The following is a 25247-nucleotide window of genomic DNA, read 5'->3' as shown; positions in this document are numbered from 1 at the left end:
CTCTCAGAAGCCCAGTTTCTTATTTTCCCACCAGCACAGCAGGTTGGTGTCTTACTGCAGAAGAGACATGCAGATTTATGCTGGCTGCTGGCAAATGCAGGGTGCAAATGTACAAAACATATATGGGGATTAACAGGGAAGGTTTATTTTCAGTGCTTCACTTATATCCAGACTCTGAAATATCTGGATTTCTTGAAGAGAAGCCGCAGTCCCCTGCTGCTCTTATGCTGTCAGCAAAGCATCAGCAGCTGGGGTTTGGCTCCCCCACTACGCTCTCCCCAATCCCCATCCTTACTGTTGGCCCCCCCTTCCACTCATTTCATTCATGCTCGAGGTTTCTTTTCCACATTACATGTTAAAATGGTATTTTGCATGTTAATATAAACATACCATTTATGATCATGCCAAACATGTGTCTTATACAATCAGGGAGCTGGAACTAGCTGTATCTCCCAGACTGCTCTGCACCTGGTTGCCAATGCAGAGTTCCTGCCACAATGAGTGTGAAACAGCCCTTGGGATGGCGAAGAAACAAATGAAGCTTGCCCAAGGGTAGCTCTTGGGCCCCTAATCTGGTAGCCCCCTGAATCCCTCCTAAGGTCCATTTGCACCTTCCTCATGGGTGACAGTGGCAGTAAGTAACAAGCTGTCCAGGAGGCTGGGTTGCAACATATCGGGACCAAAAGATTTTGCAGAATATCTTTGAGGCCACATCACTGTTCAGAGTCTGCATCTTCGCTCATCCTAGAGAGGGGGAGAGAAAAAAGAGCAAGGAAGTTTCTAGGGCTGTCAATAAATTAAAAGGGTTTTTTAAAGCTTGTCAACAGACTTGCTGTTAACCAATACATTAGCCTATTTGAGCAACGTCTTCAGTATCTCAACCAAGTTATTATTTGGAAATTTTTAAATAGATGGTAATGGTTTCTACAGAAGGCTTCTGCATTTGAAATTGGATGCTTTGCTACCTAGAGAAAAAAGAGGCTGCAGATCTCAGCATGCCCACTACAATGTAAGTCCCACTAAACTCAGTAGGACTGAAGTATCAGCTGGATCTGAAAGCATCCCAACTCCTCACTCACAGGAGGGAGGCAGTCTTGAAGCCTGCTTAGTTCCTGCTGGCTTGTGAACATTCTTCCCTGTAGTGTAGGTGGATGGGACGGGCGCATAGGTTGGGAACACATCATGGGGCAGGGGAGAAACTCATCTTGCATGTCTTTTGTGAGTCATGAAAGCATGGAAGACCTTTGCAGAGTGGAAAGACCTGATCAACTCCCATTATAGTGAATTGCTACCCAAATACCCTGTTTCCCCGAATATAAGACATCCCCTGAAAATAAGACGTAGTAGAGGTTTTGCTGAAGTGCGAAATATAAGGCATCCCCCGAAAGTAAGACATAGCAAAAATTTTGTTTGGAAGCATGCCCAACGAACAGAACACAGAAAAATAAGACATCCCCTGAAAACAAGACATAGCACATCTTTGGGAGCAAAAATTAATATAAGACACTGTCTTATTTTCGGGGAAACACGGTATGTTGCATGTACAGCATTAGGTATTATCGCAATCATTGGGTAGAATAAATTGTTATAGTATGCTGTTTAAAAAGTGCATTTCGCTTGTCCAAATGCAAATGTATCTTCTGGGTCCTAGAAGTAAGAGGGATGTCTCTTTGAGATGTCTTTTGGTATGCAAAGGAGATTTTATGGGGTGGGAGTTATTAGAAAGCATGGGGAAGGTAAAACGAACAGCTAGGCATGAGAACTTTGCTTAGGATAAGAAACAGGATGCCCTGAATGGAGAAATGAGGAATAGATGAGAGAGATATCTAACTCTCTGGACTAAGGCAGGATCCTTCATATATCAACTCTCAAAGAAGGATAATGATTTGCCAGGTATGCAGAAAAACTCTTCCTGCCCACCCCCTTTTCCATTATCGTATTTTTGGGTCAATGCTAATAGCCTTTTGGTTTGGCTAGCACTGGTTGTGCTCACTTAAACACCAGCCTCCTCCTGCCAAGGTTCTGATCCAAGGGGCTGAAATCCTAAAGGACTGAAGGCAATTGAGAAGTTCTGGGGTGAACCAACCTCAACAGGCTTTTATTTCTTGAATTATGGATGGAAGCGTCCACAGGACTATAGTCACTCAATACACAAAAAGTTGGCTGTATATTAAATGAGGTAGGGGAGACACCAAGGACAGGAAAAGAATACAATCTGTCCTAAGGCATGCCTCACATTTGGATTGCAGATCTGGTTGAAATGAACTGGCAAATTTATTGGGAGCCGAGACTGCTCAAAATGGAGAGGGGGGTTAAATGACTACGTTTTATTCTGTTTTCTAGAATTTTAACATCACTGCGGTCACTGGGACAACCAATGCTGGAGTTGCCATCTTGGGGTCTCCCTGTTCTCCAGGTGCTGAAAGTTGTGGCTCTCAGACTCCAGCACTGCCAGGATTGGCTTTGGGATCATTTGGGTTCAACTAATAGTGTGTTTACCAAGGCAAACGCAAATCAAATGATCCTGCCATGCCTGTGCAAGTCATATGGCTTGCAAGAATACACTGCGTGACATGGGGCTAAGCCAGAAATAGCTGCTCAAGGGCACTATGTGGGACCTGTTGTAATTTTACCTTGTTACCCTGGCTATCCCTTTAATGCCATTACCAAATAGCATTAAACAAACAGATTGTCTGAAGGGGACACACGGCCATTCAGCCTCCCACATACCTACCTCTCTGGCTGAGATAATGCAGCCGAAGTAGACTCCATATGCTTCCGGATATATTCTCTCGATCTTATGTCTGCCTAGAATCAGGGTAAGGAACAGAAGACAGTTTGTTTGGACTGGCTGGTGCTGCAGCTATATCTGGGGAACTGGGTAAAAAGTCATTGTGCCTTCACATTGCCTAAAGAAAAAGAAGAAGCACAGCCCAAATCCCAGCCTCTCTTGCCAGCCAACAGCAGCTCTTCACACAACAGGGGTCAAGGAAGACCAGCAGCCCAATCCAAAGGGGAAGGGAACAGAGCAGTGGCTGGGGCTATCGTTGTGGCGCTCCCCCCAAATAGGTAATCAGTGGCATGGACACTGGGGGAGAAGGAGAAACTCCTTTCTCTTGTGGGAAAGCCCATAGAAGCATATGATTTATGTGACCATTTTTGGTGGTGTAAGTCTGCGGCACTGAAAGGGGGGCGTTCCTGGGCTGAAACTGTACTAGGAGTGGACTAAATTTAGCTCAGCCCCCAGGAATGCCTGCAGGAACGCCCCCAGGAACGCCCCCAGGAAGTGCAGTTTCTGGGTCCAATGCTGTACAGTTGTGCAGCACCCTGCCAGCAACATAATAGTCACTCCACTGACGAATTCACCCCATGTCACTTCCCAAAGCTCCACATCCGCCCACCCCACCCCTTTGGATTGCACAGTAAGAATTATGATCCATTTTCAGCACTGATAAGCTCTAAGCTGGCCAAAATATTCAACCAGAAAACCGTATCCTTGCCACCTTACAGAAACCAAGCATGGAAAACCAAGCCAAGAGGCATATTTATATCTTGATTCAGTGGGAGGCATGTTAGAACAAGAACCCCTTTTCAATAGCCTTGATTCTTTAAGAGCAGAAAGAGCTCATAGCTGGGGGGGGGGGATTCCATCCTAGCCCAGCTTGCATTTTCCATCATTGGGTCCACAAGCAAAGCACTATGGGCAGCCATTTGCCATAAAAATGGCTGAGTGGACCAACACTGCTGAAAATCAGTGGGATAAATATTTTTCATAGTTTTTTGTCCCCAGTAGAACAATTTTCAAATGCCAGAGTAATATTTATTTGTTGATTGATTGATTTCATCTGTTGCTTGCCTTTCTTGCTGAGATTCAAGGTGGATTACAGAATATAAGAAACAATTCATCCAGAGAACATATGATATCTAAAGAACAATGGAAAAGCTAGAAAAGCTAGATTACAAAGCTAGAAAACAATACAAAAATGGAAGGAACAGCATACCGTTATGCAAAAAGTGCATTACAAAGAAAAAGGACAATGCAATAAAAGCAAGGGGATACACAAAATAAACCATTACAACAGACTGCAAGCCTGTTTCTGTACGAAAGCATTCTCCTCCGCTGGTCCATTCTACTACTTCTAATCACTTTATAAAAATGACCTCCTGAACTTCTCTATTTTGCACATTCTTCAAAATGATTGAAGTGCAGGGCCTTCCTTATCTCTCCAGGCAGACAGTTCCATAAGGTGGGAGCACAGTGAATGTGCATGTACAGGCCATTGTTGATCTTATCCATTTGAACAATGGCACCCTCATAGTTGGAGGGTGTGTGGATCCAAGGCCATTAATTGTTTTGTAAGTAATGATCAGTACCTTGAATTGAACCCAGTAACTGATGTAGTCAATGGTATGACTGCAGAATGGATGTGGCTCCACGTAACCACAAATTGCAGCCAAGGTGCAGTGTTCTATAAGAACTAGAGCTTCTGAGGGCACTCCCATAGAGTGTATTACAATAATCTAGCCCTGAGATTACAGTGTCATGGATCCATATGACCAGGCTGGCAAAGTCAAGGGGTAAATGAAAATGGCTGAAAGCATTTTTGCAGTTACACTGACTTGCTTCTTTAGTAATATTGCTGGATCTGTTACAACCCTTTGACTCTTCAATGACCTTGGGCTTGTCACAGCTCTTTGGAGCTCTCTCAGCTCCACCCACCTCACAGGGTGTTTGTTGTTTTTTTGGGGGAAGGATAGGAGATTGTAAGCCCCTTTGAGTCTCCTTACAGAAGAGAAAGAGGGGGTATAAATCCAAACTACTCTTCCTCCTCCTCCTTTTGGATGGACAAGAATCCAAAGTACAAGTGGTGGTGCCATAAATCCCATTAACATCCATCACAGTATTTGGATCCTACACATGCCACAGGTTGGTAGTGAATTTTGGCTGGGCTGAACACACAGTGAATTAGAGGGAAGGCATTCATTGAATTCCGTGATGGGTTCTTTGGTTTAGTATAAGTCATTGGTATGCCAGGTTATGCCAGGCCAACTTTCACACACAGTGGCCCACACTAATGACGTGTGCCAGAATTTAGCAGTACCTCCTTATGTGTGCTGCTGTGCATCTCAGATTTGTCAAGCCATCCCTTCAGAGTTATTGGGAAGGGGGAGCGAGAAGGGTCTCCGTTTCCATCATTCAGCCAGCAGGAGGGTTGGAGGACAAGATGTTCCCGTGGGTGTAGAAAACCAGGTGCAGAATTCTTCCCCATCTCCCACCGTCAGCAAAGTAAAATACGTGCCCAGTTTTAGAGAGGCTTATGTTTTGTATCACTACATAAAATTCAGCCTTCGTTGCTCTCGACTGCACACAGACACTCCTCTCACAAGCTGTCCTCTCACAAGCTGGAACATCTTGACTATCTCCTTGGCTGCGCTGAGCCCTCAGCAGCCGCATTTGTTCCTCATGTTCCAGATACCTCTGAGGTTGCCCTTCTCCCTCACCTCACAAGTTCCCAGTCCCCTCTGAATCCAAGCCCTGTGTGTACAGCTTGAGGCAAAACTAGTCTGCCAGTTCCATCAGGAAGTGCTGAAAGGGAAATTCTTTCTCTCCCTCTGCAGCTGAGTTCCTCCCTAATGTTCTGCAACATCACTGCAGCTGAACTAATGGCTTTGAGAGAAGCTCACAGATAGGCACAGGCGGTTTTCCGCTATCATGCGTACACAACAGAAACAACAGCTAAAAAACGGCTGGACTGATTCAAGTCAGCCCTCTGGCCCAGTTTCTCTCAGGCCGTACAAAAGGGAGAATGTTGCAAGGTGTGGCTTTTTCCGTCACAAAGTCAGTCTTCAAAGCTTTTGTAAAAGTCAAGCCTCACTCTGTCCTTGGTCGTTTCCCCATTTACCTGCTGCTGCGCGCTACTCTCCCCAAGTAGCGCGGGGTCCCCAGCACTCCTCACTCGCCAGGGCGGCGACATTAACGCAAGCCAGCCCCGGCTGCCGCTGTCGTGCCTCTCTCAGCTGCATCGGCTCTCCCTGGCGCCTCCCTCGAAATGGTATGCTTTTGATGGGGAAGTCCGGGAGCGCGCCAGAAATGACGCGCGCTGGGAGTAGCACGCAGCAACCTTTGGTCGAGGTAAGTGGGGAAACGACCCTTGACCCTGCTCATTCTACACACCGTGCTTCGGCTACCATTACTCCCTCTGCTTGACCTGTACTTCCCTCTCCCCCATCTTCTCCATTTATTTATTTTACATCATTTATTGCCAACCTTTCTTAAGAAAATACTCCTTCCTACTGGACCTCCTGCCTTTCGGCACTAAGTGAAGTGCTCAATAACCTCCCATAACTCAGTACCCCAGTTCCTTTCCCAGGGATTCCCCTGTCCTCTGCGTTCCAGTGGCTTCAGTCTCATCCACTTTTCCTTCTCCCCAGTACTTGATTCTCAGGCCATATTTGCATGCACTTCTTACCCAGGGACTGTTTGCTTTGCAATCAGTTGTCCCCATTTTTGGGGGGTTTTGTTTACACAGGGATTCTCCTCCAGTGAAGTACACCTCGCTGAGCTGATCTACCATTTTACTTGCCTGCTGCTTCTGTGTCCTTTCAATGCAACCCCCATTTGGGGAGGTTGCCTGCTTTCCCCCCACCCCCCGCCCTGTCTTTGGTTTAGCATTACTTTGCTTGACCATGTCATTTTCAAGGGTTTATTGCTCCAACAATAGATCTTCAGCATTAATATTTTTTTTAAAAGAAAGCCCTTCCAATCACATTGAACCAATGGCCCGAAGAGTGGGATAAATTCCTACTGGGTGGGTGGGTGGGAAGCAGAAAGGAGCGAGAAAACCCAAAGAAAGCTTAACACACAGTGATCTCCTTCACTTTCCTGGCAAAGGGAAAGAAAAAGTTGCACTTTAACTCTGATCTGAGCATGCGACGAGTTCCGAAGAGGGGAAAACATTTGAGTAACCAGGAAATCAAACACGAAGGGAGTGTATGCTCAATACAAAAGAGACTACAAATATGTACGTGGCTTCAGTCCACTGATAATGCTGCCCTTTTTCTTCAGTCATTCTTTGCTTAATGATTCTTACCTTTCCAAACTGGTGGGACCCATTGCAACTCAGATTTCCAGTCCTCCGCTACCATATTTACCCAACAAAGTCTGTCCAGTTCCTGTTCTCCCAACCAAGCTGATTTTTCACTTTCTTCACAGAAATGGAATAGTTGTGAACATTCTATTAACAACAGTTCCACTATCATAGCTGGGATACAAATGGGGCTGGGGTAAAAAGCAGTTTATATCTGGTTATAATATCCTAAACCTACTGATGTTGGATAATGCAAAATTCCTTGTTACCTATCTCTTTGTTAAAGCAAGTGAAGACTCCGTATCCTGAGTTGTACGCTTGCACAACAGAAACATGTCACACCCTGCTTGTTTTGCATGCCAGTATTTTGCCTTTAAAACATGGGTCTGGCTCACTGTGACTGATTTTCAGAATCTTTACAGCCATCTGCCACAACCAAAGTTAAGTTCTGTCTTTTAAATAATGAAGCGAATTTAGCAGCAAGTACGAGGTGTCAGTATGGCTCCAAACCACCTATCCCTGCATGGCAAAGGAATATACTGGATGATTTTAAAGAATCCAGATTTTAAAGAATCCAGATGTGTTACATTTGACAGGGAAAGGGTGTTTTTTTAAGCTCCCTGAAGAAATAGATGCCAGTAATTATTTCTTGCTCTGACTGGGATAGTCCTTGCTAGCCCAATCTTGTCAGATCTTGGAAACTAAATAAAATCAGTCCTGGGAAGATTGGAGTCATGATGCAGATGCAGCTGTGACGTGATGGCAAAAAAAAAATCCTGGTAAAATGCCAGTGGAGTTGATTAATTGCTTAAACCCAACTGACAAATAACTTTGACAAAAGGAGGTTGTGAGATCAGTTTCATAACCAGAAAATTTCAGCACATTCCAGTATGTATCACTAAATCCTAGGACATTTCCTATGTAGTTTTCTCAATAAACATATTATGTGTTGCAACAAAAACTACTTCCAGTTTAACTGAGGGAGGAGGAGAGAAAGTCCCCCGAAACAAGTTGATTGGATGCAGAGCGAGTAGTCCTCTTAGACTGCAAACATCTCAATTGTCTTCACTCCCAACACTGAGCTAAGAGTCAGCTTATCCCAGCTTATTAAACCAAGAGGCTAATCAATAAGATGGATCATGTTGCTTTAATAATCTGTCCAGATTGCATCTATTTTTGGACTGGACTAGCAGCAGCATTAGGGATGGAAGTTATGATAGGAGCATTTTGAGAAGAGATTTGGGCACATTAGGCTGACAATGGTGGGGATGCAGGCCAGGGTAGGGTGGTTCTGCCCCAATACAGAGGAAGGTGAACAGCTGCTTGTTCTGGTGCTGCTAAGCATGGAACGGTGGACCAAGGATTCCACCTGAGCTTCCCTCCTGATGCCCCCCTTTTGAATAGGGAAATAAGCAGCCTGCTAGAACAAACAGGGCACACTGAACAAACACAAGGAAGACAGAACAAAAGAGGGCTCCTAACGTGAGTCAGAGCGAGCTTCCTTGCACCCTACTTCACACTTGCACGTGTACCACCTCATTACTAATCACCCGGTGACTCACAGCAGTAAAGGTGAACTAGTTTGTCTGAAGAGTAATATGGTCAGGTCAAGATAGTGCAAGGGATATGGAAGTACTCTCCCTCCCTCAGATCTGTTATGGTTCATTCACTAGCACTGCAGTCATTGTGATGAATGCACATGTGTGAACCATTCCTCTGTGTGTGTGTGCGTGTGTGTGTGTTGGGGTGGGACCTAGCTATCGCTCCAGATATTTAGAATGGTATTCTTTGGAAGGATAAGTGCTATAAGGGGTGCAGGACTCCAGGACCGGAAGCACAAACAGTTTTTTGCACGTGCAGATTTGTAACAAGTCTATCAATAGGATGGGTATTGTGAAGGCTTGCTTCAGAGCAATCTGCCTTTCCTGCAACTAGCTCATGCAAGGAGTTTACACTTCAGCTGTGCCCCACTTCAGCTTGGCAAAAGGCTGTAGACCTCCAAGCTGCAGGGACAGAAGGGGATGAAAATATTAGAGCATGTTGCATGCTATTCTCTAAGGTGAGCTGAAAACAACAGAGATATCCAGGTAAATTCTCACTGTCTAGTCCTCAGAATGATGCTGTCAAGGAAAGCAGGGCTGACGGTGGGGAGCAGGGCAGCAGGGGGGAACAACACAATTGTTCAGTCATGCCCCAGTTAGTGCTGCAGTCAGGCAAGAAGCTGCTCCTCTGGAATTTCTCCCTGCTTTGTAGTTATTAAAGGTACAGTCACACCTTTCAAGGCTGCCTGCTGCCCAGACGCTGTGAAAGCTCTCATTGCAGCCTTAAGGTGCAGGTGGGTGGTCTTGTGCTGCCACCTTCTGACTGCATCCCAGTTTGGCAGCCTCTGCAGCCTCTTGCAGAGTTCTGAAAATACTCAAGAGATCAGCACTGCGGTCAATGCAGGAGCCGACTTGCCATTGAAGAGTCAGCAGCACAAGGCCTCTCTCTGGAGCTGCCACTGATAAAGTGCTTCTGTGCCCATCTACTCACTGAAGGTGGGATAAAGCCCAAGGAGAAAGAGACTCAGGGGGGAACTGGGCCGGGCAATTGCTTCCACAGCTCCTTCTTTGGGGACTTGCAGATGGACATGTTTGTTCTGTGGCAGGCTGCCCCTGTGCTGATCTTACAGGGGGGCATCATCTTGCACTCAAAAATGCAGCTCACATGCACTATTCCCCTTGACTGGGGAATCTTTTTGCTGGTCCTGTTTATGCAGGAATGTGATAGATGGAGAGATGACACTTGTGTGTAGATGGGGACTGAGAGACATAGCTTAACAGTAAGGAGGAAGATGAACCTGCTGAGATAAGTTTGCCACCAATGGAAGACTCTTAACTAGCCAGTGTTCTTGTGAAAAGGGATCATCGCTTGGAAAGTGAACATCTCAATTTTTGAACCAGCATATGAATAATGAGCAAGCTGCTAAAAGGACAGCGGAACTTGGATGGAAGCAGCTTATTCTGAGCAATCAAATAGAATAGACTGTAGTGCTTAATTTGCTATAGCATGGACGGGCTCTACTTGGCAAGCAGGAGAGGTGGGCTGGATGGATTCAAAAGCCCTACTCAGCTACGAGGCTTACTGCATAACCTCTCCAGTTAGTAGCTTCATCTCAGCATATCTTGTCTTGCACAATAGTTGTGAAGGTAAAATATGTATTTATTATGATTTATTAACATTTATAGTCTGCCTTTCTCACTAGGACTCAAGATGGATTACACAGTGTAAGTCAATACACTCAACAGGATGGGACATTCAGTAGACAATGAAATGAGATTTGAGTTATAAAACCAACCAGAAATGTTTTAAAAGCATTGAAGCAAAGCAAAGTGTTCACATGACACGTTATGTGATGCAAAGCTACAAAGAGGATCCAACTTACAGCAAGTTATACCCAGTAATTTAGGCCGCCATCCCAAATAATTTATCCAATTTGTAACTTTTTGTGACTCATTTTATACTGTGGTACCCTACTGCTTGCGTCGAAAAACCCTCTTGAATAATTCCATTTTGCACAGCTTTCAGGAGCCCAGGCGAGTGGGAGGCTCCCCAGGCAGGCCATTCCACAAGGTGGGGGCCACAATGGAGAAGGCACGCATACGGGCAGTTGTTGGTTTTGCCCATTTGCAGGTTCGCACCTGCAGAGGGTCCAGCTCAGTTGAGAAAAGCTGGTGTGGTGGAGCATAGGAGGAGAGACAGTGTCACAGAGATGAAAGTCCACGGTCAGGAAGGGCTTTGTATGAGACAGCCAATGCTTCAAATTGAGCCCAGTAACTGATGCACAGCCAGTGGAGTAATTGCAGAATGGGAGAAGTACAGATGCTCCATCTAACATCTGATAATGGCTAGACTGCAGCATTCTGCACCAACTGGAATTTCTGGACTGATTTAGAGGGGAGATCAATGTATAGTGTATCACAGTAATCTAGCCCCATCTCACTGTGGCATGGAGCCAGGTGATCAAATCAGCACTCTCAAGGTAAAGGGCCATCCCATCCTGTAATCTCACTTTGTCCATGCCAGCATTTCTACTGGAGCTCAGCAATCTCTTCCAGGTTGCATCACATTCTCCCTACAAATGCCAGACCATCCCAACAGGGCCCCACAATTATTGGTCCTCCTCCCCTAAGCCCTCTAATTCTAATTCTCACCACAGGAAACTGACTGTCCTCAACCTTCCAGAGGACCATCCTTTATCATCCCATGATTTTCCTTCAGCCTTTTTAGGGAGTTGTCAAATTGCAACCATCCTCTTCCAAAAGCTTTGCAATTGCACAAGCACACCTGCTGCTAGGGGCGGGGGTTCACAGCACTAGGCAAGAGAAACTGCATCCTCTTCCATAGCCATCAAGTTATTAAAGAGACAGGCTGGTTCTCTAGGTTGTGACCTGGTAATCCAGATCCTTCCTTCCCTGTCTCTAATTCTCCGGAGATTGAGAAATACTTCTCAGACTGACTGTTCCCCGGGGGGCCGCAGACTGAAGACAGGTGAAGTCTGTCTTTAAACACATTATTTATGGGGCAGGATTTACTACCACAAGGAACAGTAATGGCTACTAGTATGCAGGACTTTAAAAGTGGATTAGCAAATTGTATTTATCTATTTATTTACTAGATGTATAGGTCTCCCTCCCCATCAAATGGGCGCATGATGCCTCACATATTACAATGATAAAATCAACCATATTATAATACCTCTTTCCCTGTGCCCTAAAATGAATAGGTACTCGTGTCTCCCGGAAAATAAGACAGGGTCTTATATTAATTTTTGCTCCAAAAGATGCGTTAGTGTTTTTTTCAGGGGATGTCTTATTTTTTCCCATTATTTTGTGCCCTCCACAGGACCAGATCAGCTGCGCCAGGGAATCTGTAACTAGGGCTTATTTTTGGAGTAGCGCTTATATTTTAAGCATCCTCCAAAAATCCCGAAAAATCATGCTAGGTCTTATTTTCAGGGTAGCTCTTATTTTCAGGGAAACAGGGTAGGAGATCAACCGGGGGGATGGGGCACAAGGAAAATAAAGGAAGGAAGGACACAGAACAGCAAACCAAAAAGAAGGGAAGAGGAAGGGAAGGGAGGCTAGTTGAGTTGCTCCCCTCAGCCATAGGCCTGGGGGAACAACTCCATCTTACAGGCCACAGAAGACAAGATATGAGTCTAAATAGAGCCTCTACACACAGAAGCTCCGAAAGCTAGATCCTGTAGACAAAGAACCAGGGCTACTTGTCTCTTTCACGTGCTGCTTCTGAGTCTCCAGATGCATCTGCCTGACTGCTGCTAGAAGCAGTATGCTGCAGTAGACCTTAGCCTGATTCAGCAAGGCACTCCTTATTTTTGGTTCACCTTGCCCCTAGGCTGAAAATGTCAACAATGCAATTCTAACTGCTGAGCCTGTACGCACCTGACGGATGGGCTCAGGAACCCGGTACCAGCAGCAAGAGTGGACGAGGCTGACAGCTGACTGAAGGCTCATCTTGTGGCCCACAGAGACATACACGGGTTTTGTGCTCTTTGCATGGCTGCGCAGGGCCTATAAAGGTAAGAAACATACAAGGTATCAATCATATTGCCACAGGACAGTCCAAAGAGCCAATGCAATCAGGATACAATATAAAGACCAGCTCTTTGACTTCATTACACTATTATACAAGTAGTATCAGAGATGCAGGTGTCTCTATGACAGGAGTAACAAGCTTGTCTTCTCTCTGCTTTCCATTTCTCCTCTTCTGCATTCCGTTAGGAAAGCCTGCACATATTGCAGCCCCAGGAAGTAGTAAAAATCCAGGCTAGCTAGCAGAAGAGGGAGACAAGGGCTTGAGGCAAAAGGGAGTGAACTGAAGACTTAATTTGCATTTGTTAATCGTTTTCCTTCAAAGCACCCTGCAAACTGAAACAGCACAATTAACAGCAGTGGAGTTGGTGGTTTCAGAGGTTGTGGGAGACTGATTGGCCATGCTGGCAGGGGCTGATGGAATTTGTAGTCCATGAACATCTGGAGAGCCACAGGTTGCAGACCCCTGCTCTAGGTGGTGGTGGGCTCTGCATGGAACTGAATGGGTGTGCAGGATAGTCGCTGCAGAACAACAAGTATGTGTCAGTGACTGAATAGGTCCACTAACCCTTTATATGCAAGAACTTGTGCCAAACAGTTCCTTAGTGAATGCTGATGGTTCCTAACTCCTTCCCTCCTAAGCCTCTGCAAGTCTTTGAGACTCCAGCTGGTGTAAAGCCACAGAGAAATGCTTCTTCCTTTATGTTCAGAAGGCCAGGGCAGGTTTGTACAGCACTCATGCAACTCTAGCCGACAGCACAGAACAACCTCATCCATCATGTGGGAATTCTCTGCTGATTCCAGCTGAAAGCTCATTAGCACCAAGCAGAGTGTAGAGTACAATACTGGAGCAATTAATATCTTCTCCCCTGTAGGCTTATATATTTGGCAGTGGGTCTCTACTTCTTTCTCTTCTCACTTAACATGAGAAGAGCTCTGCTGGATCAGACCAGTGGTCCGTCTAGTCCGTCATGCAGTGGTCAACCAGTTACTCTGGAGGGCCAACAACAGGGCATAAGGGCCAAGGCCTTGCCCAAGTGTTGCCTCTGCTATTCAGAGGTTTCTTGCCTAAATCATATTTTAAAGTTATCTATGCTTGATGCCATCCCTACATCCTCTGGCAGCGAACTCCATATTTTAATCTCTCATTTAGTAACATTTCATTTTGTCCATCCCGAGTCTATGCCGATCAACCTCATTGATGCCCCCCCAAATTCTTCGATGGATGCCCCTAAGTAGGTGGCCTGCTTACCATACCCAGGATTCTCCCCGAAGTACTTGACAGTGGGAATGTGTCTCCTCCTGCCTGCAGTTCCCGGATCTATGATGCAAGAAATAGATTTGACGGGATGGTTGATGGTACTTGGCTCAGCATTCCTACAACTACTCTGATGGGAAAGACTGGATCACAACAATCAACAGGGGCGGACTGGGTCATCAAAATAACCTGGAAGTAAGCTGAGTGCACCAGAGGTTATCTAGGGAAAATGTAGTCAGGTACAAAATCTGAGTTTTCTGCCTCCCTCCCCCACTGTAGGGGTAGCCCCCTCCCCACCACAACCAAACAATGTTTTTTGCACCAGGTTTTGAAGTCAGTGTATGGACCCGAGGGGAAGGAGGAGGGATGTGAGGGCGATTTTCCACCCCACCTCCCCACATGACTAAATGGCTGCAGCCCAGGGACATTTGACCCCATATGTCCCCCTGGGTGGTACGCCCCTGGAGTGCACCCATTTCTATTATCACCAGGATCAAGTTAAGCAGACTCTGTGGTGTTGCCAGCAGAGCAAGGGTCATTTGGCTCAGTTTCCTCCTGACCACCAGCAACCCTCCAGGGATTTCCCCAGTAACTTAAACAGGCAGTCTATGCCGAGTGGCCAAACATTTCAATTCTGGTGTCCAGTGCAGTAATCACTGAATAAAAAGGCTGATTGTTTGTGGTATCTTGACACATGTACACATGATCGGCAGTCAATGAATGAAGGCACCCCATCCCTAGTACCCTAAGCCAGCTTTATGCAGTAGGATCTAGGAGACCCCCTCTGGGATTCAGCTTGCTGGATGGCCTTAGGTCAGCCACTGTGTTTTAGCCTAATCTTTCTCACAGGATTGCTATGAGGATAAAAGGGAGGAAAGGAGAATGATGTAAGCTCCCCCGAGCTCCTTGGAGGAAGGGCATGATAAAAATGCTCTACAATAAATAAATGAATGCCCAGAACTGCCATTACTTTGATTTTCAGTAGATCCCGCCTGATGGAAATGGTTGGAACTGCAGCTGCCGATACACACTCAAACAAAACATCCAACAACTTCTCTTATAACGACAAGGTTTCTTTCTGAGGGAAAAAGCCCTACCAGCAGCCCCCTCTACTCTGCAGTACAATTCAGAATGTGGAATCCCCATTCCTGCTTCAGACTTACTTGTTCCTTATGTAGCTCATCATTGGCCAGACCATCAACCTGCAGGAGATTTTTGGCTACACCAATACACGGCAGACCTGTGAGCACACCAAGATGGCAAGCAATGCCAAACCCTGTCAAGGGGGAACAAAATGTCAGAAATGAGGTTAAAAAAAGCAGCCAGAAAAAAGAGATTATTGAGCAGAATTCAGGATAGCTCATGGCACCTCTATCACTTCACTAGCATACCAAATGGGCCATGCTGTAGGGGCTGGATGGGAATTGTAGTTCCTAAACATCTGAGAGCCGCAGGTTCCCTACCCTTAGAGATCTCCACTAGATAAAATTAGGGACACCCCATCACTCTGTCATACTACCAATTGGCCATGCTGGTAGGGGCTGATGGGAATTGTAGTTCCTGAACATCTGGAGAGCCGCAGGTTCCCTACCCCTGCTCTAGAGAGAAGTTCTAGGGTCTATTTGTGAGGAAATGAGAGCTTTAAATGACTACAGGAAATGGAAAACAGAATGTAAGAACCCTCAGTTTCACCAGTGACAAGCAAGCAGAGGTGTAGTGCCCAGGGGGAGATATGGGGTTAAAGGTTTCCAGGCTGTGGCCATTTAGTCACGGGGCAGAAAATTACCCCCACAACCCTCCCCCCCCCCCCGGTTCATACACTGACTTCAAGATCTGGTTCAAAAAACATTGTTTGGTTGTAGTGGGGGAGGGCAGGTGCCCATACCGGGGTGGGGGGTGGGGGGGCGGAAAACTCAGATTTTGCACTGGGCTACATTTTCCCTAGATATGCCTCTGCAAGCAAGTCTAGTAACTCCCGAGGCTGATGTCTCCAGAGCTCTCAAGCAGGAATAGAAGCTAAGCAAAGAAGCCTGACTGTGTCTAGATAACTGTTAGGGAATCTTACCTCTATGATGCAGGATGCCATTTCCATCTACAAGGAGCACCTAGGAAAGGCACAGAGGGAAGCAAAAGCAAGAGATGAAGCACGACGGGAGACTTTTAAAACAATGGAATATTATATGCAGATGTACATTTACAAGGCAACAAATGCTCTTTTCTCAATGGGAGAAAGAGGTGAGACCATGCACTGGTCTGGTGTAGGCATGAGAATCCCTGCTCTGCCATGGAAGACTGCCAGGCGCTATTGTGCCTGTCAAACTTTCTCAGCCTGACCACCTCACGGGGTTGCTGTTGTAAGGATAAAGTGGAAGAGAGGTGAACAATGTGAAAAGCTCATTTGGGACCCAATTAGGGAGGAAAATGTAATATAAACATAAGTGAACTAGGCATGAGAATCCCTGCTCTGCCATGGAAGACTGCCAGGCGCTATTGTGCCTGTCAAACTTTCTCAGCCTGACCACCTCACGGGGTTGCTGTTGTAAGGATAAAGTGGAAGAGAGGTGAACAATGTGAAAAGCTCATTTGGGACCCAATTAGGGAGGAAAATGTAATATAAACATAAGTGAACTAAACAAGAATGTGTCTGCCATAGAAATGTCTTTGGATCTTGGGTGAACACCCTTCCGTTCCTGATGACTATGTTTATGAGAAAAAAGGATATGGGATAGCTCTGATGTTTAGGACCTTCCACTTCCAGTATTACCTGTTTTCACCCTTATCTTTTATGTAGGTGAACTGTTATATAGCATCTCTGGGAATCTCTAGGTCCAGAGACATATCAAGGGAAAATGTAGCCCGGTGCAAAATGTAGCCCGGAGTTTTCTGCCTCCCCTAGCTCCCGTATGGGCTGCCACCCTCCCCCACCACAACCAAACAGCTTTTTTTGCACCAGGCCTTGAAGTCAGTGTACGGACTTGGGGGGGAGGGGAGCAATTTTCTACCCCCGTGACTAAATGGCTGCAGCCTGGGGACATTTGCCCCCATATGTCCCCAGGGCAGTACACCCCTGTCCAGGTATCTTATCTTTGAAACCGTTTGGACCTTTTCTTAAGTTCAGAAATGAGAAGCTGCTCTACGGCTTTTTTCACATGCTTTGCTTCCCTGGAAAGCATCCTTGCAAAACCACACTGATTCACATTGCAAGCAGACAGACTGGTACTGATGACAGAGGCATCTGGCAGTTGGATTGGTCAGGTCCACAAGCAGCAATTCTCATGCTGCCCCCAAATGCTCTGTTGAGCTGGCAGCCTGCCTAACACTCCTGTAAAACAGATCCTGGCCTTGGGCCCAGAGAAACTGGGAAAGGCATAATTTACAGACAAACGTCCTTGGCAGCAAATAACTGCCCATTAAAGGCTGGGAAAACATCACACCTGAGGCCTGAGGCCAGGTTGGTGTTGCTCCAGCCGCTGAACAGCTTCCACAAGGAAGGGGGCTTCTCGGAAAGCCAGGAAGCCTGCCACGTAGGGGGCATTAACCACAACCATGCGACAATCTTCATACAGCACCTGAGATGGAGGGAGAATGTAGAACAAGTGATCTTTTTCTGTTCAGGATGACTGGAGGTTCTGTTAATAAAAAAAAGAAAAATGGCTTGGAATGTTTCTGCATGAGGAACAATTTCTGCCCACACAGCATGATTTTTCTCAGAGTCCCCTTTCCAGCTGCACCCCAGATGCTGCTCCCAGGAATGGTACTTAGGGGGACATTTTGCCCACAGCAGGAGAGGGGAGGACATAACGTTTCTGTGGGTAGAAATTTTCTCTCCCACAGAAATACTATGCGGGATCCAACCTGACGTTTCCAATGCCATCTGGGCTAGCAAGCTGGGGAAGCTTAGCACTTCTCTGTCTGACAACCTGTCCTACAGGCATTTCCTCACCCTCCAAGCCTCCAAGCTGAAAAGAAGCCTAACTCCTTCCCGCTCAGCTTGTCACATCAGTATCAGGAACCTGTCATGTGTTTCTGGAGACCACCTGATGCACTTTGATAAAATACAAAAGAGAATGGACCACATTCTGGATCTCTAGCAACTAAAACAGTACAGAACCACTGCCCATTTCCAGTCTCTAAATATTTCAGCTTTCATTGCTGAAAGAAATGAACACCAAACAATAGTTGCATTCAATTTCAGAATGTTAAACAAAAAGAAATCTCCTCATAAAATTGTATACTTTTGAACTTAACAGTTGCCAGCTCATTTAAAGCACATACAGAGTTCAGTTTGGTAAGCAACCAGATGTAAAACAAGATGCTTTGGGGAGCTGTCAAAGGTTTGGCTTCAAAAAGAGAACATTATTTTTTTTAATCCTCATCTTTCTGATGGAGTTCCTTCCAGGCACATACAGACCTTATTTCTGACCAAATTTAAGATCTATGGAGAAAAACTTTCCGGGTAAAATGGCTGCTAACTCAGAAGTCTATCAAATTCATGACAAAGGGAGGAGGAAAAACCAAAAGGAACTCTCTCCCCTACCCCCCAAACAGCTCCCCATCCCAACTTTTGGAAGTTCTTATAAAATGAGACAGATGAAATTGGATAGAAACTTGAAAATCTTTGAAAATACAACATCTGGGGAATACTGATTAGATAAAGGGTCACTTCAGGAAACAGGCATGTACTGCTTGTAAGCAGGGCAGAATTCTAGTGAGAAGAGAGCGAGTTCTGAGACTCCAGATAGCAGGGATTCTACACAATTCCCATCAGCCCCAATTGGCCATGCTGGCAGGGGCTGATGGGAATTGTAGTCCATAACATCTGGAGTGCCAAAGGTTCGCCACCACTGCCATAATCAGTTTAATTCAGAGTGAATCCTAACTATTCCATCTGAACCATCCTGCTGTCTTATTCTGTATTGCTACCATCTTACCTTCAGCTTCTATGTAAACAACTATCTTCTGTTGATCAGGCACCTTAAAGTTTCAAGAGAGCTGCAAAGGTCTTTTGATTTTTCATTCCCCCGTCTATGCCAGCTTTCGCTACAGCCCATTAGTTCCCAGAGATTCCTGGTTACGCCCTCAACACCATCCCAGAGAATAATATTCTCATCCCAAGACTTCTACCTCAAGTTCTGGGTAGCTGAGTACTACCAGTGAAGCACAGGCACTAGTGTCATCTCCTTTGACGTAAGACAGGTCCACCCCACCGACTCTTTCCAACCCAGCAAAGGAGGGATTGCTTTGCCATTCCTCGGTATCTAGTTCAATCACATCTGCCTTCAGCTGGGCCTGATCGCTAGGGAATACAATAGAAGTAGTTTATTTCATAACTGAGAACAGGGCTGGAGAAATGCAAATAAATTAGCTTTTTAAACCAGGATGGTGCCGATTGATGCACTAGAGAAACCCTTGCCGACTGTGTGTGTACTTATCTCACTGTTGCCTCTGCTAAAAGTTTTGCAGGCTTTTGTGGTGCTTCAAAAACCTGTTTGATCAGGAAGAACTGAGATGCAAAATTGCTGCACGCCGGTAGACAACAAAGGCAATGAAATTTCTAACATACATCTTTCAGTTCCCTTTTTAAAAAGCCTCTGCATCATCTGTCAGACCTTCATGGGCCCATGAAAGCTTACATAGACAATTTATTGCTGTGCCTCCAGTTGAAATCTGTACATGTGTGTTGTGGCTTGTCCAAGAGGAGGGTCCATGGTTCAGTGACAACTACTTTGCACACAGAATGGCCCAATCCCTGTGTTGAAGCAAAAATAAGGGAAAGTTCAGGGACCAGAACTGGAAGTGTTGAGTCAGTTTCTTTGCATGGGTTCAGTGTCCTAACAGTGAGAAGAACACTCACCCTCTACATCCAGGTCTTTTGTCTATTTTGTACAACTGAAGTAAAAACTGGTTGGATTTTTACAGTTACTGGGGCTTGTGTTAGCTTTTAGATGGGCTGAACCTTTATTTACTGAATAGTCACTTATGTTACGTTTGAAGTTCAATACTCAACCCTGAAAATGTTTTCAAATCTGGATAAAACAGACCCAAAACAGTTCCTGAACTGGTCACCTAATTCTTTCTTCCACCTCCCTCAAAACATGACAGCTTTGCTCACTAGAAATGGAGCCTTAAAAAACAAAGAGCTTCCATATCTGACCTTGTCAGTTTAAAGAATCTTGGGTTCCTTCTCTGCCCTAGAGAGCCACTGCCAGTCAGAATAGGCAAATCTCTGAGCTGGATGGACCAACAATGTGACTCAGCGTAAGATAGTTTCACGAGGTAGATAGCCCAGTTTCCATAAACAAGCTGCTCCTCTCCTAATCATAAATCCACACCTTTCATTGTGAGACCCATTCCATCTGGATTCCCTTCAAAACTCTCCCTCATTGACACTGCAACCAGTTCCAGAATTAGATCTCAGTTCCAGAACAGAGACCTCTCCCCCTGGAGGAAAGAGATGATGAACTAACTCTAGAGTATCCCTGGTGATCTCCCTCCCCATACTGCCCCCAAGTTGCTAGTAATTTCCCAAGCTTGAGTTGGCAACCCTCATTGCAAAGCCTTATTATTCATTCATTCCTATCAGCATTCGAAGATTATGCTAAATTCAGATTGCCCTTCAATATGAGCGGAATGAGTGCTGCATAGAATTGCATACATACCGTGTTTCCCCGAATATAAGACAGCGTCTTATATTAATTTTGCTCCCCCAAAGATGCTTGCGTCTTATTTTCAGGGGATGTCTTATTTTTCTGTGTTCTGTCTCGTCGGGCATGCTTCCAAACAAAAAACTCTTTGCTATGGTCTTACTGGGATGCCTTATATATTTGCATCTTCAGCAAAACCTTCTACTTCATGTCTTGTATTTATCAAGGATGTCTTATATTAGGGAAACGGTAGCAGCTCAAAGTCACACCAAAAAAAGTAAGCCATTTCAGTGGTGGGATTCAGAAGGGTCACACCACTTCGGCAGAACCGGTTGTTAAAATAGTGCTTATAAACAACCAGTTGCTAAATTATTTGAATCCCACCACTGCATCAGAAGCTTTATGTAAATCTATACACTTTACATTGATAAATTTGACACGAACCAACGATAGTGCAGGACACTAGAAGAATGATGGTATCTGTTGTGCAGCCGCAGGACATTCAATCCCAAAACCATTTTCTAGAACTCAGTGGGGCTTCATTCGTTAAAGCAAGGGAGAGTTTTCTACCTCTCACGTCAGAAACGTAGCGGGATCCCAGTTCTCAAGAGTCCCGTCCCACCCCCATCTATTCTACACTGACGGTGGTAACGCCTCCGATCCATGCCAAAGGCAGGATACACATGCACGAGAGATGAGCAAAGCATGACCAGCCGTGCGTGTGTGTCACTGATAAAAGAAGATTACGAAGGCATGACGGCAGTTGCAGTTGAATTCGTGCTAATATCGTGTTAGTAAGCGGAAGGCGAAGCCGTCGTAATCGTGACTGAGAGACGTGCGTGAGGAACCCTTGCAAAGTTGCAACCCGTTGCTGGGCTGACTGGGAAGCAAACCCTGCTGCGTTCTTCAGCTATTCCCTAACAATGTAATGTCGGAGGCTTTCGCGTTTGGAGTTGAACTGACAGTTTTGATAGTTTTGTGCCACAGGCCGAATGTAACGTTTCGCCTGCATCTGTGGCTAGATACACCTCTGAAGATGCCAGCCACAGATGCAGGCGAAACGTTAGGAACAAAACCCACCAGACCACGGCCACACAGCCCGGAAAACCCACCAGAACCAGTATTCCCTAACAGTTGCAGTTTCATCCTCGCGGGCCGTGAGGCGCGCGCGCGCGACAAGGAAAGCCTCTTAAGCAGAACTACAAAAAAATACAAATCCCAGAGTCCTCCGCGGCAGGAAGAGCCTCAGACACCGCTCCGCTTTCTCCTTATGCCCGGCTTCGGGGCGAGCTTTTCCCCCCCTACTTTACCGCTCCCAGCAGCGCAGCCTCTCGTCCTTGGGTAGCTGCGCCTCCGCCGCTGTCCCGGCCGCCATTTCGCAGCGCCGATTTTTCTACTTCCTGCATTGCAGTTGCACCCGCCCTCCTCCTTTCCCAAGAGCAGGGGCTGAGACAGGCCGTAGCCAACATGACTGGGCAAGTGGCTCTTGCTGGTCGCTCTTCCCCTGCTAGCCAAGGGTGTTGAAGGGTAAAATGAGGCGAGGTGCGAAGAGCAGCTGGAGCTCTTGAAGCGGCAGATTTGTTTGGCTTAAACCCTGTAAAGCTGTAGGCAGCCCCTCCCTGCCTATTTATTTTATTCAGTTTAGAAGCTGGAATCAGGGCAACTTAACGTGATACAAATACCCACCAGGAAGACAGTGTTTCACCCACAATAATAAAATCGCTTTAGTTAAAAAGCCCTTATTAATAAATAAATCCTTATGCCGATAAATAAATCCTTAATAAATCCTTATGCCGATTCTTTTAACAGCAGCAGCACAATTGGACATTTGTTACTCGTATAGATAGGGTGGAGATGCCATGATGCGGAAACCACTGAACAAGGTTCAAAATAAATGTTTATTATTTCCTCAAAAATGTTGCATGCTGTGACTTTAAACGGGATACAAAGAAATGCCTTGAATAGTGGAAATGTTAATTTCTTTCTTGGACCACAGAACGATTTAAGTCTTGGTGGCGATTTGAACTTCCTGCTGATTCAGGTTCACAGCACTCGCAAATCACAAGGCCAGACGTTTACGCTGTAGCGCTGTAGGTAAGTAGCGCTGTAGGTAAGAGTATAAGGCAATGATTTTAAAAACTGGTTTGCTGTAAAACAGTCACCTTCAGAGTGTTCAGTGAACATACAGTCTCCCTGCCATTTTGTACATATGTTGCTCTATATTCCTTACTCCTTATGATATAATTAGCAATTCATTCTTGAGTTTCCTAACCATCTTCAACAAATCATCCCGAACCCCAGGTTGAATTTGCTTCATTTTTGCGTTAAGTCTGTATTCCCGCCCCCAACTCCCCACCTTCCCTCACTCTTCAACTATAAACAGATAGACTACTGTGAACATCTCAGTTGTAGCCATACAACTAAAAAATCCTGAAGATGGTGGAGAGAAGAGGAGCTATATCTTGCCTCACAGAAAGAAATGTGGTTCTGCATTGTTCAAAGGAAGAGAAAGTAGTAATAGTACAATGCACTCAACCACACCTTTGCATTGCAAGTTCCACCCAAACACTTAATGATTGGTTCCCCACCCTGGGACATGGACAATATACCACACTAAACTTTCCCTTCTAGACACAGTGTGAAACAGACTCTTCTCTGTGATACACCTCTGAAGAGTCCAGCCAGAGATGCAGGCAAAAAGTTAGGAACAAGATCCACCAGACCACGGCCACACAGCCCGGAAAACCCACCAGAACCAGTTGAATCCAGCCATGAAAGCCTTCAACAATACACAGAAAGTAGTATGTTTCTGCTGTAGTAAAGAAAACCTCCCAATATTACAATGGTTGCCATGGGTAAAACCACCTGTATCTCTGGAATCCCTTGAGCTATCACAGCAATTTGAGTATTCTGCTCCGTGGACCCTGAGGATTCTCCCCCACTAATAGTTTTTTTTAAATTAGAACCCTCCCTGATTTTTCCAAAATGGCCACCACTGGTAAAAACATCAGTGTTTCTGGAATCCCTTGGGCTATAACAGGGGTTGGGTCACCTAGGGATTCTTCTCCACCCATTGGTTTTTAAAAACTAAAAAACCTTCAAATTTCAGCATTTTTCCCTAGTCCCCTAAGAAGGCTACCACCTCCTTTCAATACAAAAAAAGTCCAGGAAGTGGCTCTGGATTAATTCAGCATTGAGGTTCTTTCTGTGAGACAAGGTACATTAATGAATAGAAGAGGGAAAATCACAAGGCAGCTCCCATCCTCCATTCAGTTCAGTGTTTGCATGATCTCAGTCGCTGCACCTGTGCTGTGGAATGGAGTTCTAAAGATGCAAGACCCAAACTTTGCAAAAATTGCAGTGACACTGTATAGCTGAAATCTTTTCCAGCATTTTTTAATTTAACTTTTGTCAGTTAAGAAAGAAAACTGTCACCATACTGGAGGCTTCGCTTTCAATAGCCCAAATAAATGATGAGATATCTTCACTGATTCATGAAATATAGGACCATTTACTCTTATTTTCTTTCTCAACTATAAAGGATAAAAGTGTTTCTTTTACACAGTGATTTAGCTAATAATGATCTTAGCTAATGATGCCCAAGTTACAAACTCAGAAATGCAAGTAATTGAAACATTGTATTTCCCATTGAGAGTTTTTTCTTATCAGCGGAATGGAAGGTTTTCGTATGATTGGGTTACACCTCCTATTTGCTCCACAGACAGGGCTCATTTGCAAAATGATGTTTTGCAAGCCATTGGTTCATGAGGAAAATAGGTCCACTTTTATTGTAGGGGGGAAAAAGTGTAAATGAGCGAGCATGTCTAAATGAGGTCTATCCCTAAGGGGAAAATAAAAGTCCTCCCCTGATCCCTCTGTAGCCAACAAGGATGGGGAAGGATTTCATTTCATTTCATGGTAAGTCCAATGTTTTATTCTTCATCACTGCAAGGAGGTATCCTTAAGATAGGGATGTTGAAAAGCTGCAGACTCTCACACGGGACAATGAAGAATGGATGAATCACTAGGAGACACCACTTGGGAGAACTCTACTGCTTAATGCTGCCTTGGCTGAAGCAAAGGCATCTGGACTATAATGCCTCAGAAAGGTAGCATCCCAAACCCATATAACTTCCCTACAGATTGCTTTGATTGACATGTTTGAGGATAGGGCAGTCAACATAGCAGGTGTCCTGGTATAGTAGAAAGCGACTCCTGAAGGTGCAAGTAGCTGGTGGATCTTCTATGACAAAATGATGCCTGCTTTGATTTGTCTGGTTATGGACTTTTGACAGTGTCAACTCTTTCTCCTTTCAGATACAGCTGCAAAAAAGGGGCAGATATGTAGATGGTAATATAGTCCATGTATCACCTTTGTACAGTTACTGCTAGGCAAAGAGTAGATGATTACTCACCATGGATAAAATTCCCCACCTATTCGGTTAAGAATATTTTGTAGTGCAGTCTCTCAAGCCTCCAATAAATTAACTGCAACACTGCAAGTCTGCAAATGCACTGTGAATAGCTTTATGGTTGAAATTCCTAAACCTTTCTGGGGGCTTGGGTCAAGGCCATCTTCCCAGATTGGATTCAGTATATTGAATTCCCCCAGCAAAATTAATAAGTTGCAGTCATTCTAAACAAAAGAACAAGACTCCAGCAG

General features: G+C 45.2%; 1 protein-coding gene across 3 annotated transcripts; it reads right to left on the bottom strand.

Moving 5' to 3' along the window:
- Positions 1-123: 123 nt before the first annotated feature.
- ENDOV (endonuclease V) lies at positions 124-22128 on the bottom strand. 3 transcript variants are annotated; one of them, XR_007243768.1, is made up of 9 exons: positions 21029-21524; positions 19065-19236; positions 17375-17509; positions 16006-16045; positions 15104-15216; positions 13935-14003; positions 12533-12661; positions 2735-2804; positions 124-744 (listed from the first exon to the last, which is right to left on the bottom strand). XR_007243768.1 is itself a non-coding variant. In XM_048487719.1 (9 exons), exons 1-9 carry the CDS (start codon positions 21957-21959, stop codon positions 714-716), a joined length of 828 nt encoding a protein of 275 aa, XP_048343676.1. In that variant the 5' UTR covers positions 21960-22128; the 3' UTR covers positions 124-713. The 3 variants fall into 3 exon arrangements, 2 of the variants coding, with proteins under 2 accessions (XP_048343676.1, XP_048343675.1); XM_048487719.1 differs by lacking the exon at positions 21029-21524 and adding an exon at positions 21895-22128 and having other exon boundaries at positions 2735-2808; XM_048487718.1 differs by having other exon boundaries at positions 2735-2808.
- Positions 22129-25247: the final 3119 nt, after the last annotated feature.

Source organism: Sphaerodactylus townsendi, linkage group LG03 (assembly GCF_021028975.2).
Source record: "Sphaerodactylus townsendi isolate TG3544 linkage group LG03, MPM_Stown_v2.3, whole genome shotgun sequence".
NCBI classification, from domain to species: Eukaryota; Metazoa; Chordata; class Lepidosauria; order Squamata; family Sphaerodactylidae; genus Sphaerodactylus; species Sphaerodactylus townsendi.
The sequence above is the reverse complement of the archived record's forward strand: the minus strand, read 5'-3'. Positions and strand labels throughout refer to the sequence as shown.

What these genes read in the sequence shown, in the direction of transcription:
- ENDOV (XM_048487718.1), bottom strand. Translation starts at nt 21,102, where the DNA reads ATGGTTTTGGGATTGAATGTCCTGCGGCTGCACAACAGATACCATCAT. An exon ending in AGTGTCCTGCACTATCGTTG is followed by an intron (nt 19,237 to 21,028) that starts GTTCGTGTCAAA and finishes TGTATTCCCTAG; the next exon opens with CGATCAGGCCCAGCTGAAGG. An exon ending in AACCTGGCCTCAGGCCTCAG is followed by an intron (nt 16,046 to 17,374) that starts GTGTGATGTTTT and finishes TGCCTTTCCTAG; the next exon opens with GTGCTCCTTGTAGATGGAAA.